Source organism: Lampetra planeri, chromosome 19 (assembly GCF_965212315.1).
Source record: "Lampetra planeri chromosome 19, kcLamPlan1.2.h2, whole genome shotgun sequence".
Classification (NCBI taxonomy): domain Eukaryota; kingdom Metazoa; phylum Chordata; class Hyperoartia; order Petromyzontiformes; family Petromyzontidae; genus Lampetra; species Lampetra planeri.
Window position 1 is genome coordinate 67,613 of NC_136125.1, and position 20,282 is coordinate 87,894.

Genomic DNA, 20,282 nt, shown 5'->3' on the forward strand with positions numbered 1-20,282 from the left:
TAGCGTTCTACATGGAGGCGGATTTTTATTTTCCCGCTCTAGTTGCCGTCGCGGAACACACCGAGATTACAGACAGTTCAAGACGAGCGCACACGACACCCCTGTGCATCTGTTCTTTATTCCCCACGTTGTGCACTACAGAGCGGCGCAATGACGTTGCGCTCACGGCTCACAGCTCGCGGGGACGCAGCGGCAGGCACATGTTGTAGTAGACAGTGCGGTCCCAGAAGTCCGGTCCCTTCCACCCACACCAACCCTGCAGAGGGAATGGGTACAGGTAAACAAAACGTCAAGTGACTTCCTGCACGTTAATATGTTAATACATTAAGGTGGAGCTCATCTTTTTACAGCCCTGAGCCGGTGGTGAAAATCCTACATTGCTACGACAGGGGTGAGTGTCTCCATAGGGACAACCACTGTTGACTTCCCCAGAAAGTGGTGTTTATTCTGTGGACCCCAAAGGGACGATGGGCTGATCAATGCCCATCCTTCCCATTGTGAACCACTCACTCTACTGCTGGGCCATCTGGCTGCCCAGTGAAACTACTCTTGAAAGACAACTCCAGACTCCATGGACACAACACACCACGGTGAACATCCATCAGCACATGCAGTCACTTGCACTTGTGTGCACTTGTGTGCAAGTGACTGCACATCGTTGGTGTCACCACAGTTGTAGGTACATGTGAATGCTTGCGACTAGAATACAATTTAACATCTCCCGATCATAGTATGAGCGAGTCAGGGGAGTCGAATCGAACCATAAGTGTAACTGTTAACCAGAACAAACCGCTACATGTTGCGAACCATGACAATCGAAACGTTTCTACTGGCGTGCGTTGCACCTTGTCCTGCACAGTGCTCAGGTCTTCTGCCCCTGTGTAGTGAGGGTCCAGGATGAGGAAGCGGATCTGTCCCGAGCTCTCACTCCACGCCACCCCCACGATGGTGTGCGCCAGCAGCCCTCCGCCTGGTCCACACACACAAATATATAATTATTGCTGTTAACACCCGTTCACCCAGGAAAACCTCACTAAAACCTCAAGGCTTAATCTCAGGAGCGTCTTGTAAAGGTTTTGCAGTAGAGGGTGATGTTGCTGTGTGTCATCCTAATAGTAGCTCGGTCTACAGCATAGGGATGTCTGGTCAATACCAGTTACAGTTTTTTTTTAACTATCAAAGGAAACCATAGAACGTGGAGGAAGCCCATGCACAGCAGGGGAAGAGAATACAAACTGTACACAATAAGACGCCTGAGTCGGGAATCCGATGCAGGCCCTTCTCTTGCTGTGAGGCACGAGTGTCACCACCGCGCTGCCGCCAAACACTGGAGCAGGACTCGCGGTCCATTGTCGATGGGCAAGGGTGCCTATCGGGTGCACAGGCACCGCATCGTGCACGTGCTCAGAGAGTCATGAGATTATAATTGGCTTGGTGCAACCGTCTGGCTTCCACTTGTGAAATGATCTATCTGATGTAGCGTAATGTTGTTTCTTCATGTTTTTGATGCGTACATAGTGTACAGGTATCGCTTGATTTACAAACGTTTTGTTTACGAAATTTCGCGTTCACGCAATTGACAAATTATAGACATTTCTCGGTTCACGAAATCGAATTTCCACGTTAAATAAATTTCGCTTCGACATGCACCACGAAATCACCAAACAAGAAGCTACCCGGGAGGCTGCGTCGCCATCCATCCGCAACAGCGTCAAGGTGTTCCTTGCAGTGCAACAGTAACGCCTCCACATCGCCTTGCCAGTCATTCCAACATGCAGCGGGAGTTCCCTGAGGTGAATTATTTTTGTTTTAAATTAATTATTAAATCGTTTTAATATGTATGTTATTTATTATTATACTGTGAAAACTGATATAGTGAAAAGTAATATTCATGTATATTATTATGTTAACAGTAGAGTTGGAAATTTTGTATTAAACTATTGGGAAAAGCCATACCAATTTACTAAATTAGTTTTACGCGTGTTTTTGGAAGAAAGCATCTCTTTCGTAAATCAGATCGGAAGCATGGATTTTGCTGAATTTCCCTCTGCTGCCCATCATGTATCCCGCTGTACACACAAAGCTCTAAATCCAATTTGGTCCATCGGAGCGTGCATCACTGACACCAAACACGTGCAGTTGCCGGTTGTAAAAACGAGTGCGTAGCGTGGCGCGTGTGGATCTGTGCTCAGTACCGATCATCACTGGCGTTCCTTCATTCTCAAAGTGCATCGACAGCTCCCTTCCAGTGGATGCCATTTCTGAGCCTTTGCTGTCGCAATTCACAAATGACAAAGATCCCCAGTTAAAGGGATAGCAGAGATCGATATCAAAATTCATTGAGGCCAATGATTCTGACGTCAACAAACGTCCCCTGCACTTCCTTGCAGCCAGGCGAGGCACAGTGTCACTCAGTCAGTACCAGATCTCCAGAGTCTGTTAGTATTATACTCCGAGATTAGATAACATATCATAATTTGCGTCTCTGTGGAGAACATAAGTAATAAAGTAAATAATCAGAACACATCTCCTTCCAAAACCTGTCCCTCCACATACCATATTATCATATTTTTTACACAACCCAATCGGCCACACATTGCCTTTTGGGAGTGAATTCTTTCAGCAGCATTTGTTTAACATGAGCTGACCAGAGACCGGTTTCGACATTCAGTTTCCCATCAGCAGTCAGGCTTGCTTAAAGCAACACTGGTGAACTGCAACTTGGATCATTACCTGTGAGATCTGCACTCAAAACTGATCTTGAGGAGCTGTACACCCCCTGCTGCAACTGCTAGGCAGAGTGGCCTGAAATCAAATGCATCTCTCCGGATGTCCGCTGTAAAGTATGATCTTGAGTTTTGATTATAGTGTGCTGATCTTTAAAGGTGCATTTAAAATTTTTGATACTCTTGCTGATATTCCTGCTGTTATGGAGTGACTCGTGCTGCCAGCTATGGTTGCAAAGATGGGTCGTTCATGTTATGTATATCGTTCATTGTAAAATTAGAATCACAGTTCCTATGATCACTATTACACTGTTTTTATAGGTTTATTTTGGTGATTTCGAAAACGTACGGTTAAGCCATGTTTGTTTGTTAAAGTACGGAGTTAGCCTGATAACTTTAATCTAAATTGTCTTATGGTTGTTATTGTTTGACTTGCATCCCACTGGGATTTTTGCACACAGCGCTGATAGTGTTTTTTTCTGGAAGATTTAGCTGGGTTTTCCTGGATGTTTCTGTTGCGCGTCGTCAATTTAAGATGTTCTTTGTTCATGTTTTTGTTTGTTGCGGTTGCACTCGAGTCAAGAGCCGCATGGCTCACAGGGCTATACCAAATAAATGAAACTGAAACTGCCAGATGTTTTTTTTATTCGATCTTCATCTTGGCTGCTGATCCCTGGGTGCCACTTCAATGCCTCTGTTGATAGTTGCCCTTCTGCACAAATGCCACAAACATGATCATGTCTGAAATGCTTTTCTCCCAGGATCTCCTTTGAACAATTGTAAATATTATTACACTTCTGTACCAAGGGCAGCTTAATTGAGTCTGAAAGACTCGATGCCAAGTGTTTGCAGTTTGGGGCGACGTTGCTCTGTGCAATAGAAATTTGGTACTGTACTTTGTAGCTAATTTTCAGCAATGGCATGTCCGGGCAATACCAGTTACATGGTGTGATTTGATTTAACTATAGAAGGAAACCAGAGGGTGTGTGCATATGTAGCGTGGGGTAGGGGTGTGTGTGTGTAGAATGGGGTAGGGGTGTGTGTGTGTAGAGTGGGGTAGTGGTGTGTATGTGTATAGTGGGGTATGGGTGTATGTGTAGACTGGGGTAGGGGTGTGTGTGGGGAGCAGAAGTATGGCGGTTAGCGCATTCCGCTACAAACCCGGCGACCCGAGTTCAATTCCTGCTCGCGGTCAATACCAGTAATGATTATCTGAACTGGCCCTGGGCCATTCCTAGGTCAACTGAGCCTCAATTGAGTACTTGGCGCAACGTGTAAAAACATTGCCATTCGGGACACAGAGGCGGCTGGGCGTGGTTCTGTCCACCCACCCCAACCAACCCCTTTCATAGGTGCTCGCGATCTTTGTCTTTGAAGGGGGGGGGGGGCAAGCTGTAGTGGTATAGGGGGTGAGTTTGTATGTTCTCCCCCTGTTGTGCATGAGCTTCCTCCAGGTTTTGTTTTTTTCCATAGCTAAAAAGCAAAAACGAGCGGGGAGCCCGGGCAGCTAAGACACAGCAAGCTGGCAGTGAGGAGCACAGGTGGTGCATCTGTAATGTGAGGTTACACCTGGATGATTAATTGGTTACACCTGGATGATAAAGATGGACTCTGCCGGCCTCAGCCCACAACCAATGGAGAGTCGAGCTAGGGGCGTGGCCCTGATGTAATGCAAAGGTTACAGCTGGAGGATGATGATTGGCTCTGCTGGCTTCAGCCCGCAACCAATGGGGAGTCGAGTTAGGGGCGTGGCCCTGGGGCCATACAGTGGGCTCTGGAAAGTTCCAGGGATGTGGCTGAGGATTGGCTGCGGGGCATCACGTGGGCCAGGAATTAAAAGGGGCGGAGACGGACAGCACGTGATCAGAGCTTGGAGGAACAAAGGTGGAAGCCACGCTGGTGCCGTGGTCCAGAGCCTGGCACGTGGCGGGCCGCGGCGGTCTCTCTCTCCCTTTCTCTCTCTCCCTCTCACGCTGTCTGCCAACAGCGTGAAGGAGCCATAGAGTAGAGGAACGGATATAGTGAGAGCTGTGGAAGAAACTTAATAAAGAATACTGAATTCCAGACGTTGTCTCAACAGCCTTTATTACACATCTACCAATCCTCTCAGTCAGTCAACTCCTGGAACCTGGGTCTGTTCCGTGACCTGTCAGCAGGCCTTCGACAATTCACGTGGTCTCAAAGTGCACCTAGCATGGCACAAGTGGTGATGTCACCTCCACTTAGTGGTGTACGGCAGTTGTTGTAGGGGGTGGGCTAGGGGGGCGTGTGTGTATACGGTGTAACCCCTTCCATAGTGAGCACCCGTTGGGCTGTGAGCCAAGTGCAAACCAGTATGACATGCGCAATAGATGCGCACACAAGTTTGTTTTGCATGCAGCATTGTAAAAACACGAGTGCTTGTGCATTAAATGCAAAGGCTACTTACATAATCCCAGAATATGGAGATTTTCATTGAAGGCATAGGGTGTGAACGTCTGGGTGTGCACATTGTACCTGATGAACATGATCTTGGAGGTGACATTGAGGAGTTGATTAAGCACAGTCTGAACCTCAATGGAGCCGATCCACTGCCTGGAGCCCACAAACGAAGAGGACTTGTCCCCTGTGTCCATCAGTGCCTGGGGCACACATGAGCACACGCTAACGGTCGTGCAGATGTGTGCAGATGCACGTTTACCACAGACGTGGCCCAGTGGTAGCGCATTCACCATTTGTTGCAGAGGTTCGTAGTTTCAATACCACAGGCCGCCCTGACTATTACTATTTTTATTTTACCAGGTAACGCCCACTGAGCTATGTAACTCTTTTTCAGAAGCGACCTGGCCACAAATGATAGCTCAACAAAGTGGCTTATCATTTGTAGCAGCCAAACACTCCAAACACATGTTTCTAAACGTGCAGGAAAAAACCAGAGGGCCTGGAGAATAATTTACGTGACCACGGGGAAAACATACAAACTCCAAACACACAGGCGTCAGAATATTGGATCGAACCCACTACCTCCTGCATACCAGGTGAGGGAAATAACATCTCGCCACTGCCGGCTATTACCGCAGGGGTACTAACCGTAAAATACTATGCGCCATCTGCTTCACAGTGGAGGTCAAAGATTCCGTGACATCATTCGAAATGAGTGGGCCATTGTGTCAGCGTCACGGTACAAATTGAAATAATGCCCGCAAATTACCTCACTGGGAAACAGCAACATCCGAAGCTTTGTGATAGCCTTTCTGCAATGATAATGGAATGAATACTAATGGTACTGAATTAATATAAATTATCATAACTTACCCAGTCTGCTGTGAAACAACAGCCTGGGAAACTCAATCAATCGATCTTCATTTTACGTGCCAATATAGCCCTCAATAATGGAGGCATAAGTGCACATGACAACAGAACGGGAGCAGTACCGGGGGCAAGAAGCAACAAGAGTGAAAATAGAAACAAGCCACAACCTCAGCGGCTAACACCGACTGAGTGAAATAAATTGCAACCACGCGCAAAATAAAGTGCAACCATATGCAACGAATAGCATAAGAAAGGTAAGTAGTAAATAAAATAGCTCATTATAAAATACACCCTTTTATGAATAATTGAGAAAAAGTTACAGTGAGGGAAAAAAGTATTTGATCCCCTGCTGATTTTGTACGTTTGCCCACTGACAAAGAAATTATCAGTCTATAATTTTAATGGTAGGGTTATTTGAACAGTGAGAGACAGAATAACAACAACAAAATCCAGAAAAACGCATGTCACAAATGTTATAAATTGATTTGCATTTTAATGAGGGAAATAAGTATTTGACCCCCTCTGCAAAACATGACTTAGTACTTGGTGGCAAAACCCTTGTTGGCAATCACAGAGGTCAGACGTTTCTTGTAGTTGGCCACCAGGTTTGCACACATCTCAGGAGGGATTCTGTCCCACTCCTCTTTGCAGATCTTCTCCAAGTCATTAAGGTATCGAAGCTGACGTTTGGCAACTCGAACCTTCAGCTCCCTCCACACATTTTCTATGGGATTAAGGTCTGGAGACTGGCTAGGCCACTCCAGGACCTTAATGTGCTTCTTCTTGAGCCACTCCTTTGTTGCCTTGGCCGTGTGTTTTGGGTCATTGTCATGCTGGAATACCCATCCATGACCCATTTTCAATGCCCTGGCTGAGGGAAGGAGGTTCTCACCCAAGATTTGACGGTACAAGGCCCCGTCCATCGTCCCTTTGATGCGGTGAAGTTGTCCTGTCCCCTTAGCAGAAAAACACCCCCAAAGCATGTTTCCACCTCCATGTTTGACGGTGGGGATGGTATTCTTGGGGTCATAGGCAGCATTCCTCCTCCTCCAAACACGGCGAGTTGAGTTGATGCCAAACAGCTCCATTTTGGTCTCATCTGACCACAACACTTTCACCCAGTTGTCCTCTGAATAATTCAGATGTTCATTGGCAAACTTCAGACGGGCATGTATATGTGCTTTCTTGAGCAGGGGGACCTTGCGGGCACTGCAGGATTTCAGTCCTTCACGGCGTAGTGTGTTACCAACTGTTTTCTTGGTGACTATGGTCCCAGCTGCCTTGAAATCATTGACAAGATCCTCCCGTGTAATTCTGGGCTGATTCCTCACCGTTCTCATGATCATTGCAACTCCACGAGGTGAGATCTTGCATGGAGCCCCAGGCCGAGGAAGATTGACAGTTCTTTTGTGTTTCTTCCATTTGCGAATAATCGCACCAACTGTTGTCACCTTCTCACCAAGCTGCTTGGCGATGGTCTTGTAGCCCATTCCAGCCTTTGTCAGTAGGCAAACGTACAATATCAACAGGGGATCAAATACTTTTTTCCCTCACTGTAACTGTTGACCCCTTGAAAACTAGCTGAAGTGACATGTGTACTGACCTTTAGCTTTGTGGAGAATATATACGCAACACAATATATAAGCAGACAATATGCCACCTTGCCATAGCGAATGCTGTTACTTCCTACGCTGCTGTCCTGGCCAGAGGCACCATGGGCAAGCTCCCCCAAACAAGCTGTCCGGATATAACTCACCATTAACTCGAGACAACTACCACAAGCAACAGATCCAAAGAAACCATGCAGCAGCTCTCAGGGCCACAAAGTCCAACAAGGCCTGTGCCCCGAGTTCCCAAAAATAATCTGGGACTATATGGACAACATACGGCTTGCAAACTTCTTCACTTTCATTCACAGGATGGCAAAATACAAAAAAAATATAAGCGAGACAGAGTCATCACCATTCAAGCAGCAAGACTCACCCTCCAGCTACAGGGCCAAATCCCTCGTGTCCTGCACCTCCAAGCTGATGGAACGTGCCCCCACGTCTTTCCAGACGGTCTCCATTATCGACCCCCAACTGTCTCCTGAACGAGCCGGATTCCAAACCGGCTGCCGTTGCTGCCAACGAATCTATGTCTTCCCCACCCTCACTGGAACTGGTTTCCAGCGTCAACAAAAAACTGTCACAGCAATGATTGACTCCTCTGCTGCCTGTGACAACTGTTTAGCATCGAAGCCTGCTGATGAATGGGCCCAAAGCATCAGATAACTTCCTACTATACACCTAAGCGACACGACGCTCAGCCACCGAACTCTCCGGTTGCACCTTCCCGGTGAACCCAGCCACAACATAACTGTGAACAATGGTCTCCCTCAAGCCTCGGTGCCAGCACCGTCACTATTTAACTTACTATATAAAAAAAAGTCACCTGCTTACATTGACATGGTAATCTTTCACAATACAATGGCCATCCCCCACAGCTCCGTAGTACCTCCCCCACATTGGCATTAGCGGCCCCGCCCATCTTTAAACCTTTATAAACAACCTGCCTCGGCAGACTTCCCCCTCATTTTTTACCTGAAGACGATTGCTTGTGTTGCGATCGAAACATCGTGATATTGTTATTATTTAGATTATTTTTTCTATCTATGTTGTTTTACTGAAAGACCCAAAGAATATACATTCTTGCAGTCACGAAAGCTTTAAGTGCATATTGTTCCTTTTCAAGTCGCAGTGTTATTTAACTAATGCATTGAGTTTTACGTCACCTGTTGTATGTCCCTGTGTGAAGGCACGGCGCGCTGCGTATAGCCCTGCTGCTTGAACCAGGAGCAGATGGTCTGCAGGGAACGATATGCACAGCCCCAGCCCTTGTCATCTACACGCTCCTGCATGTAGTGGTGGTAGGTGTACGTGCCCTGCACCAGTTGGATCTGTCGGCGAGGAGGGGAGATGCATGGGGGAAAAGCGAGAGCGACGGGGAGCAGGGGATGAGAGAGTGCCATGAGTACCAGACTCTGGCAGAATAGGAAGACGGATGAAGAGGCGAGAACAAGAGATATTTCACGAGATTGACTTGGACTTCATGTCAGAGGCTCGGACTCGTCTCAGTGTTTTCTGTGTCAAAGCCTCAACTCCGAACAATTATTACGATGATATAGAGTACATATTCGGCCAAAGTTTAAACACTGCTGTCATATCTAGGGTGCAGCATGGAATTCCTACCTCGCTGCACTTGATAGAATTCAAAAGATAGCAGTCGGGGTGATTGGATGTTCCAACAGCCACCGATTCACTCCAGTCACTCGCTCACTGGTGGTTCATTGTCCCCTTACCATTTTTCTATCACTACTACATTGTATACTGCTACCATGTTGAGAATTTCAAAACTTGAGCATAGAGAATTCACATTGATTAATGATGTAGTAAAATACTCACTCATTCACTCCAGCCCTCTTGCTCACCAGTGGTCAGTCACCTATTTATCACTCTTGTATCGCGACTACCATTGGTACTATACCCTTGACCTTTTTCGTCTCACCCACACTGTTCAAACTGCAGCTCAAATCCGCTTACTCACCCACCCACTCTCTCACTCACCACACTGCAGGTCACAGACCTTCTCTTTCTGCTTCTTCCCTCGCACTGCTCCACTCTGGAATTCCATCCCATTGTCTGTTTTCCCAAACTATTTATCATAATCTTACTTCATTGAAGAAACGTATATTAGCTATTACCTATCACAACTTTGATGGTGCTGTTTACTGTCGTCCACTTGACATGTTTGGGCCTTTCAGCCTTCTGTGCCCAGCGACTATGCCACAATCTGTTGTGTTTGACGAGCAGGAAAAGTCAGTGGCATACATCACCTTGACGTTCTCCACCTGAGGTGAACGGAGGCCCAGGTGTGGGCTCCTCAGGTACCCGTTGTCTCGCTGCTCGTCTGGGAATGTGTGCACGTTGGCTCTCCGGAAGAGAGGCCGGTCGGCTGGCAGCAAGAAACGTGCATGCAGCTCCTTGGGGGCAATGCACATAAACGCTCTGATTACTACACTTGTTCGTTTACAAAAGCCTGAGTCTCAAGACTCTTTTTCAGAAGGGTGCTCCCAAGCTAAAACGATAAAAACCATAAACAATTTTTTTTACTTTAGCAGGTAAGGCCCGCTGAGCTAAATAGCTCTTTTTCAGAAACGGCCTGGCCACAAATGATAGCTCAACGAAGTGGCTTATCACGTGGAAATATATAGCAGCCAAATACTCTAAACACATGTTGATTCTAAATGTGCAGGGAAAAACTGGAGGACACAGAAAAAAATCCACACGACCACGGGGAGAACATTCAAACTCCAAATATACAGGCGTCAGGATTGGGACCGAACTCATGACCTGGCGAGTAGGGGGACTGCAGTAGGGGCAATGTTGCTGCTGTGTGTGATTCCCAACGGAGTAATATGCAGGTAATTTTTCAACACAGATGTTTGGCCAATGCCAGTGCCACTGTGTATGTTTTTTCAGCCATATCTTTTGGTAAATTCCCATATCCTTAGAAGCTCCTCCCTGTTCCCAATCCTACTTTTAATCATTTTTGGACGTCAGATTTTATTTCTAGTGTAAGTGCAATTAAGCGCTCTGCTAAGCATACTTTAAGTTACATATTTTATGATTTGATGTGTTATATTCGCCTTGTATTTTTTGTACAAGTTGCACCGTAATAATGTAGAACCTAGCCATTTGGAACTTGACCATGTATAGTGGTTGTTTTTGGGTTGCTTTATTTGCGTGTTTTTTTTCTGTAGTAACCAAGGGTTTATGGTGTACACCAGATCCCGAACGAATGAGCATTTATTGCCCAATGGGTTTTACCAAAATAAAGCCATATATATGGGAAACCAGGGACCTCTGAAGAAACCCATGCAGAACAGGGGGAGAACATACAAACACTCACATGTACTCACTAATACAGTGCAAGTGTGTGTGTGGTTGTGTGTTTGTGAATGTGCTAATGTGTGTGGTTGTGTGAGTGTGGCAAAACAACCCCCTACCTCCTCGCGGTGCCGGACGGGCAACTCTGTCGTGGACAGTGCTGTGGGGGGAGGGCCAATACCGATTGGCCTCTCCCCTCATAGCGTCTGTGACCACCACAGTGGCTAAACAGGGGCTCTGGACGGGTGCGAGGGGCTGGTAACCCCTCCACCTTCAATTAATTACCACGAAACCACCAATTAAATATGTAACTAATAATCTTGTGCCGAAGGCCCCGGGGGGACAGGCGTCTATGACGTCTCCTGGCCAAACCCCAATTGGCAGAGCCAGGAGATTGAATTTATACCCTCGGGGCTTCTCCAGAAACAACGAAAAACCACTTCGTGTGGCCACGTGAAATGTTCGAACGCTCACTGCGGAGGAGAGGCTGCCACTCCTCTGTCAGGAGCTGGACCGGTACCGCCTGGATCTCTGTGGCATTCAGGAGGTCCGGTGGACCGGTTCTGGCTCTTGCCATCATGAGGGGTGGACAGTCCTCTACACGGGGCAGGAGACTGCCAAACAACAGGGTGTGGCTCTTCTTCTGAACAAAATAATGAAGGGGGCGTGGGAGCGTGGCGGTGAGGTGTGAGAAGCTGTAACCCCCAGGCTACTTTGGGCTCGCCTTCCCATCAACCGGAGGCGAGGAGTGGTGGTCATGGTTACTTATGCCCCCACCAAAGACGAACATCCGTGGAGGGATGCAGGTAAGACCGATGAGTCAGATGCCTTCTATGACCTCCTGTCACAGATGCTGGCTAAAGTGGACCCTCGGGATAGAGTCATCTTGTTGGGTGACTTCAATGCCCGAGTTGGTCATGATACTGGCACCTGGTCTGGAGTGATTGGAAGGCATGGGCCAGATCAGCTCAATAACAACGGTAGGAGGCTGGTAGATTTTTGTGCAGCCCATGGACTTGTAATTACCAACACGCTCTTCCGGCATCGGCGCATCCACACAACATCATGGATGCATGCCGGGTCCAAGCAAGAACATCTGCTGAACTACATAGTGACGAACCAGCGGATGCGAGCCCATGTCCTTGACACCAGGACTTACCGTGGAGCTGATCTGCCCTCTGACCATTGACTTATCATCTGTAAGATGCGCCTGCCATTCTTCTACTCCGGTGGTGGGTGTACACCCAGGACCCCATTCCAACCTAAGGTGGCCTGGTCTCAGCTAGCTGATGGAAGTTGCAAGCGAGAATTTCATCATCGCTTGCGGCTGGGGTTGGCATCGTCCCCCACTCCTCCTGATGTCGAGGGTAAATGGGCGAGGTTTAGGACTGTGACTCATTCAGCTGTAATGGCTGTTTTGGGTATGTGGTTCAGACCTCCCCAGAGACCCTGGCTGACAGAGGAGGTGTTCAGGATGGTTGAGAAAAAGCGACAGGCCCGCTCTCATCAGCTACAGTATTCCACGTCAGAGAACGAGGAGGCTTACCGCAGCCTTCGCTCAGAGTTTCGGAGAGCCGTGAGGTGCTGCAAGGATAGGTGGTGGTCGCGGGTTGCTGAGGAGATGGAGTCTGCCTCAATGGCCCGCGATCACAAATCCCTATTTAACTCCATCAAAAAAGTAACCTACAGCGTCACACCTATTACCATCATTAGGGGAAAGAACGGTGATCCAATCTCCGACCCCCAGGAACAGGTTTGCAGATTTTGCTGAGCATTTCTGTGAGGTCCTGGGGGAGGGGGAATCACTCAGCCTGGAAAACATCATGGGACAAAGTGGGGATGACCCTGCTGAGGCTGCGGTGCCTCAAATATTGGAAGAAGTCACCCCCTGTGAGTGGCTGGCTGAGGTGCCATCTGTTGAGGAAGTACTGAAGGCGATCCAGAGTCTGAGACCAGGAAAGGCACCGGGCAGAGATGATCTCCCAAGTGAAATGCTGAGGGAAGGTGGCATTTGTGCACAGACTGCCCTACATGACATCATAACAACAGTCTGGGCCACTGGACGGGTTCCGCAGGACTGGAAGGATGTCCTGGTGGTCCCCCTCTTTAAGAAGCGGGACGCACAGACTGTAACAACTACAAGGGCATCTCACTACTCAGTGTGCCGGGAAAGGTCCTGTCAAGGATTATTCAACATCGCCTTGCTAGGCACGCTGAGGAGAGGCTTGCGGAGCCCCAATGTGGTTTCAGGAAAGGGCGTCCTGCACAGATGCCATATTTTCTGTCCGTCTGCTACAGCAGAGGTGTAGGGAATTCCAACAAGACCTACATCTCTGCTTCATTGACCTGGTCAAGGCCTATGATACCATCAGTAGGCCTGGGCTCTGGGTTGTTCTTCGTGCTTTCGGAGTCCCTGACCCTCTGCTCACGATCATTAAGGACCTTCATGATGGTGAGCGGGCCCGTGTAAAACTAAGTGGCCGGGAGTCAGAGCCATTCCCTGTACACCTTGAGGTGCGACAGGGATGTCCTCTGGCTCCCACATTATTTAACATCTATTTTGACCACGTAGTTCGTGAAGCCTTCAATAGCTGTACCGGGGGAATTTCCAATTGGTACAGATATAATGGGAGGTTAATCGATGCCTGGGTGCGATCAAGGGATGGCTCCCTATTGGTCAACCACGTTATGTATGCCGATGATTTGGTAATAGCTGCTCATTCAGAGGAGGAGTTGGAGATGCTGCTGCTGAAACTGGAGTGTGCCACTAAGAGGTGGGGCTTTACCATCAGCCCCACCAAAACGAAGCACCTGCCTGGGTATTTTGTACCATTGGGCACTCCACCCCCACAACTCCCAATCGGTGATGAGGTAGTTGTGGAGAGAGTGGAGAGTTTCCCATACCTGGGCAGTGTGCTCATGACCGGCTCCGGTTTAACAGCAGAGGTCTCACTCCGAATCAGTCGAGTGGCATTATCCTTTCATCGGTTGCGTAACGCTCTGTGGAAGCTACCTGGTCTGTCGCTCCGCATGAAGCTTCGGGTCTTCTCAGCCACAGTCATTACCTCACTTCTCTACGCTTGCGAAACGTGGACCCCCCTAATGGAACATCTTCGCCAGTTAGAAACATTTAGGCCTGCCTACGATCAATCCTGGGTTTAACCAGGCTGGATTGTGTGAGGAGCTGACAAATCGTCGAAAGATCTGGACAGTCCTATCGGTGAGCACCTCCGGCAGGCAAGGCTGCGTTAGCTGGGCCATGTAGCCCGCATGCCCAATCACCGCATGCCCAAACAGCTTTTGTTCGGCCCGATCGAGGGGGCTAAACGGGCGCGGCACGGGCTAGAGAAAAGATGGAGTGATGTGGTACAGGAGGATGTGGAGCTGAGTGGATTTGCCGATGACTGGTACCAGCGGTGTCAAGATCGGCCTCTGTGGCGGAGGCTCGTGAGCAGTTGGAGGCAGTCGCCCTCCAACAACAACAGAGGGCGGAGGAGCGACACTCACGACAACGAGCGGAACGCCGGGTGGCTAAAGCACAGCAAGGGGGCACAGGTGGTGCATCAGCCAGTCATCTCGGTCATCTCAGTCAGTCGACCTGTGGCACCTGGGTCTGCCCCGTGACCTCCTGCCAGCGGGCGTTCGACACTTCACATGGCCTCAAGGTGCACATGGCCTGGCACAAGCGTCGTGATGACATCACCGCCACTTAGTGGCGAATGGCGGTTGTTGTTGTGGTTGTGTGTGAGTGCGCGGCTGTGTGAGTGTGTGAGTGCATGGTTGAGTGTGTGTATGGGGAGCGGTAGTGTCGCGGTTAGCGTGTTGTGCTATGAACCTGGCGGCCCGAGTTCAATTTCCGCTCACGGCCAACACTAGTGGCAGCAAATATTTTAACCGGCCCTGGGGCTCCCCTAGGTCGACTCAGCCTAAAATGAGTACCTGGTGCGGTGTATAAATATCGCCACTAGGGAGACAAAGACCACCGGGCGTGGTGCTGGCCACCCACTCTCTCGTGTACCGGCCTGCATAGTCGCTCGTGAACAGCACATGCTCCAACAGTCTAAGGCTATACGGGGGGTCTTTGTCTTTATGTGTGTAAGTGCGTGGCTGTGTGAGTGGTTGTGCGAGTGTGAGTTAGTGTGTGTGCGTAGTTGTGTGAGTGTATGAGTGCGTGGTTGTGAGTGCTTGATTGTGTAATTGTGTGGTTGTGCAATTGCGTGGCTGTGTGACCGCCTGGATGTGTGTGAGTGCCTGGTTGTGGGAGTGAGTGTGCGAGTGTGTGAGTGCGTGGTATGTGAGTGTGTGATGGTGCGAGTGTGTGAGTGCATGGTTGTTTGAGTGCGTGGTGGTGTGAGTGTGAATGTGTAGTTGTGTGAATGTGTGAGTGCGTGGTTGTGTGAGTGAATGTATGAGTGCTTAGTTGTGCGAGTGTGATTGTGTGTGCATGGTTGTGCAAGTGCGTGGTTGTTGCAATACGTGGTTGTGTCAATACGTGGTTGTGTGAGTGCGTGGTGTGTGTGCGAGTGTTGAGTGCGAGCGAGCACCCTGCGGTAGTCGATGAGGCTCTCATCACCCACTCCGGCCGGCAGCATCACGGTGACGATGCGCTCTCCCTCTCTCCGCTCTCCCTCTCCGCGCTTGTCCAGCTCTCCGCGCGGCACAACGAAATGCAGCGGCTCCGGCACAACCAGGACGGCTGTGGCACCGCCGCGTGGCGACGCGAAGCAGCGGAAGCGCAGCGCGTGCTCCTCGGCCTCATACAGCTGCTGCTCCACGGCTTGCATCAGCGCGCCAACTGCCCTACAACGGCAGCAGTAGCAGCGCCGTAGCGGGGGGTGTCATTGATAGCGGATGTGACACCATCTGTTACGCTCGATTTTTCTACTTTTGGGCGAGTTTTCCAAAGAAATGAATCGTAGTGATTCAGGATGTTCCTTAACCCGTAGGTTTATTGCAGCCAATAACATGATTTGTAATTTATAGAGATTAAAGAGAATAAGATATAAAGATAAACAACTTCAATTAAGCTGATTCTTAGAAATTATTTGCAGTTTGGAAACGTTATTACAATTCGGTGATATTTTAAATAATCAACTATAACATTTTTAACACTTAGTTTTAAGCTTTAGCCAACATAACAATGCTATCCTGCCACTGGTTAGAATATTCACGAGTAATTATAGTGATTAACCATTGGCCCAGATAATTATAACATTTGAAAACTAAATTGCAATGGTTAATATCTGATTTAAATCTCATAGGTTGTTCTTTAAGAGGTCATGACACCTATTTAAGAAAGCCTAGTCAGGTGACAGCGGTTATGGAGATTGTCCTGATGATGTTTGCCGTAGTTTAAAATAAAGCGTCGCGTGCGTAATTTCTGCGTGTTTCTGTAATGATTGTTTTTTAAAATCCCTTTGGCAAGGGAGCTAGAACAATGGCAATCAGTGCGCCGTTAAATGCTTGTACACCACGCAACAGTTTCATTTGTTTGACTATGTCGGGTGGTGGAGGTCTTCAGTTCAGTTTAAGTTTATTTTGAATTACCCTGTGAGCCAAAAGCTCTTAAATCGGGTTTCATCATAAAAATACTGCTTTTCCAACTGCTTCTCCACCAAATGTATAAGTCACGGTAAAATAAATTGATGATAAACAATAACAAATAAGCAAAATAAAAAAATAGATAGCAAATCATAATCGCAATATAAAACATTTTCGTATTTTTCAGAAAAGTTAAGTTAAATATAATTAATTATTATTAATTAGCACGCTTTATAAAAAATATACTATTTTAAATGTGTAATATTACTTGTAATGCAGATACGGCCTAAAACACGGCAGCATTATAGCAAGGAAAAAAAACATCTAAAAAAACAGTGTAAACACAATGCACAAAAGTGGTCACTTACAGGCAATCCATAATTATACCTTGTCTAACTCTTCATACATTGGCAGCTGGGCACGAATTCACATGATAGTGGTGATTTAAAGCGAGTGATCAACGGCAATGACTGCAGACCAAGTTTTGTGGCAATATTGTTTCACAGATTAGGGGCAGCAACCGACAACGCTCGTTCACCAAAACTTATTTTATGTCTGGGAACGTTCAACAGAAGGAGTGATGAACGCCTCGGGTGAGGTCTTGCCCTCCCTTCGTGTCAACAAACCCAACAAATATTCTGCCAAATTACCATGAAAGTTATTAAAATAATAAAAATAAAACATAATAAAATAATTCTCACGACGTTTCGGCCACAACGCAAGCAGCCGTCCTCAGGTGATTGAACAGGTCTGTCGGAAAGACAGCGTCTGAAGGGGCACCACCAGGCTTGGCAGCGTATACTTAAGCTGGGTTGGAGGGGGAAGAGCACCTTGACAAAGGAATTTGTTTCAGGTCTGCTTTATGTTCACGGATGCGGTCCGAGACATGTCATTTGGTTTCTCCAATGTAACTGCTACCACAAAGGAAATTTAGTTTGTAGACGCCAGGGTACTGTATGTCTGGAACCACATCTTTTACAGACGGGACCAGATCCAGGATTTTATGTACTGTGTTGAATCGGACCTGGATCAGGATTTTGGAGATCTTTTTTGTGACCCCAGCAATGTAGGGTAAGGTGATGGTTTTGAAAGGCTCAACAGGATCCTTCTTGATGGTTGGAGTGATGGCTTTGCGGATTGTGTAGTCGGAGTAACTATTAGCCTTAAGAGCTTGGCGTACATGCTTGAGTTCACTGGCAATGTGTTCCTGGTTGGAGATGCATTGGGCTCTATGGTGTAGAGTCTTGATGAGGGAATTCTTCTGGGATGGATGGTGGTGGGAATCCGGTTTTAGGTAAGCATCCGTATGGGTGGCCTTCCTGTAGACAGAGTGGCTCATTGAACCATCAGGTCTCCTTTTTTCTTCTTGGTTCTTTTGGTAAAGTCACATAGAAGGAAAATATAAAATAAAGACATTTTTATTTTTATTATTTTATTATTTCCCTTCTACGTGACTTTACCGAAAGAACCAAGAAGATGAATCCCTGCAGTCACGAAAGCTTTAAATCGAAATTTAAGGTCTCCTTTTAATTAGGACATCCAAAAAGGGTAGCTTGCCATCTTTTTCGACTTCCATGGTGAATCTGATGGCTGGGTGTATGGAATTGATGTGGTCGAGGAATTGGTCTAGAGCAGGTCGGCCATGTGGCCAGATGACAAAAGTGTCATCTACGTACCTCTTCTATAAGGTCGGGCGTAGAGTGGCAGTCTGGATGGCGTCAGTCTCAAATTTCTCCATGAAAACGTTGGCTACAACCGGAGATAGGGGGGGAGCCCATTGGGGTGCCCTCAGTTTGTTTGTACAAAGTTACATTCCAGGTGAAGTATGTATTGGTTAAGCAGTGTCTCACCAGAGGGGGTACCTCAGTATTCAGTCCTTGATGAACCAAGTCTTCAATGATTGCGATGGTGTCAGGTACAGGAACTTTGGTGAATAAGGAAACCACATCAATGCTGCTAATCTTGCATACTGCATAATGCACGGGCATAATATGACTTTGAAACCCCCCCCACCTTCTACGCATTCCACAAGTAGTGACTAATCCCATATCTGCATTTCCCATAAATATGCTAAATTCCTCTTGATATGCAAATTCCTTTGCCAAGGCGCCCCTTCCCCCCTCCAACCCAGCTTAAATATACGCTGCCAAGCCTGGTGGTGCCCATTCAGACGCTGTCTTTCCGACAGACCTGTTCTTCACCTGAGGACGGCTGCTTGCGTTGTGGCCGAAACGTCGTGAGAATAATTTTATGTTTAATTGTTATTTATTTAATTATTTCCCTTCTACGTGACTTTACCGAAAGAACCAAGAAGATGAATCCCTGCAGTCACGAAAGCTTTAAATCGAAATGAAACATATTGTAAATAAACAACCCCTGGTGAATCGTTCTGTGATCAAGAGGTGATGTTAATATAGTTTTTTTGTACAAGTCACAATGATGGGTCTGATAAGGGGCATTCAGAGAAAATCTTAGAATGGAATGATAAGTGGGAATGAGCTTATTCGGTGTTGTATTGGAGGTGGATTGATACACGTCGCAGTAGTTAAATAATGGTAAAATAAACAAAACTGAGCTGGTAAGACATGTTTATGTCAGTAGAGAGAGCTCGTTTTTAATTTAGCATTACTCCCAGTGCATTGAATGTTATCCTAGAAAATGACCAAGGTAATTTATTTTATCAACCTGTTCGATTTGTTTGTTTTCCAGCGTGCATAGTTTAGAAAAAAATTCTTGCTTGTCCTTTCCCTGGAGAGAAACAAATAACTTTTGATCTATTGGCATTCAGAACCAGCTTGAGTGAGTTTAGATGATGTTGAATTGTATTAAAATCGCTTTGTAATTTCCTGTACACATCTTCAGTGGAGTGTCCAGTAACCATCAAAACAGAGTCATTCACAAATATGTTAATATTAGAATGTTCTAATTGTGTGCCCAAGTAATTGACATAAAGCTAGAACAAGATGGGTCCAAGAATGGATTTCAATTGTGTTTGACACCAGGTTACCAGTGGATCATTTCTGAATTCGTGAAGAGGCAGCGTTTAAACCAATTAACTGTGTGCTTGGTGAATCATAGGCTACTAAGTCTATTTTAGTAAGATTCTGTGGTCTACTATGTCAAATGCTTTAGATAAATCCAGGAATAGGCAGGCGCAGCATTATTTGCTCTGTAGATTATTGAAAACAAAGTTAAGGGAGTCTATGACAGCGGTAGTTGTGCTGTATCTTTTACGAAATCCTGATTGTTTGGAGAGCAACAGCTTATTGTCTGAAAGATATTTACTTATTTGGGTATTTAATGATTTTTCAAATAATTGAATCAGTGGTGATAAGATTGATATAGGGCGATAATTGTTAGGGTCATCTTAAGAGCCACTTAACAAAAATGTTGTCTTAACGACAATAATTTGGTCAGATCCTTACATGGCCTAACCATCAAACAATTATGAATCATGATATTATCTCCGAAAATTATACATGTTAAGTTTTTATTTTAAACATTTGCTGAGCACAGACCAAAAGGCCCAAAATGTCAAGCAGCTAGCTACAAACGGCACTATCAAAGTTATAATAATTAAGAGTCATCTAATGGACATCTGTGAAAAAGAGCTTGATAAATTAAGATTCTGGTTCCTGATTGAGTCAATGCGTTTCTTGAATTGAGAAAGATTATGATACGAGCTTGGAGAAAGAAATGATGGGAAGGAATTTCAAAGTGCAGCAGTGCAAGGGTAAAACCACAAATATGTGTTGGGACTTGCAGTGTGGCGGGTGAGAGTGTAGGTGAGTGAGTG

The 20,282-nt window shown here is 46.8% G+C and overlaps 1 protein-coding gene across 3 annotated transcripts in view; it reads right to left on the bottom strand.

Annotated features, from left to right (window-relative positions):
• Positions 1 to 76: 76 nt before the first annotated feature.
• The window catches only part of UFSP2 (UFM1 specific peptidase 2), a 38,012-nt gene continuing 17,806 nt past the window's right edge, over positions 77 to 20,282 (bottom strand). For 2 of the 3 annotated variants that reach the window (XM_078602711.1, XM_078602713.1), the window contains exons 6-12: positions 15,490 to 15,745; positions 9,892 to 10,038; positions 8,791 to 8,955; positions 5,223 to 5,347; positions 2,196 to 2,272; positions 846 to 970; positions 77 to 256 (exon numbers count right to left, since the gene is read on the bottom strand). In XM_078602711.1, the coding sequence (XP_078458837.1) occupies positions 170 to 256; positions 846 to 970; positions 2,196 to 2,272; positions 5,223 to 5,347; positions 8,791 to 8,955; positions 9,892 to 10,038; positions 15,490 to 15,745 (982 nt within the window). In that variant the 3' untranslated portion in view covers positions 77 to 169. The remainder of the gene's footprint in view (positions 257 to 845; positions 971 to 2,195; positions 2,273 to 5,222; positions 5,348 to 8,790; positions 8,956 to 9,891; positions 10,039 to 15,489; positions 15,746 to 20,282) is intronic. The other variant, XM_078602712.1, reaches the window with a different exon arrangement.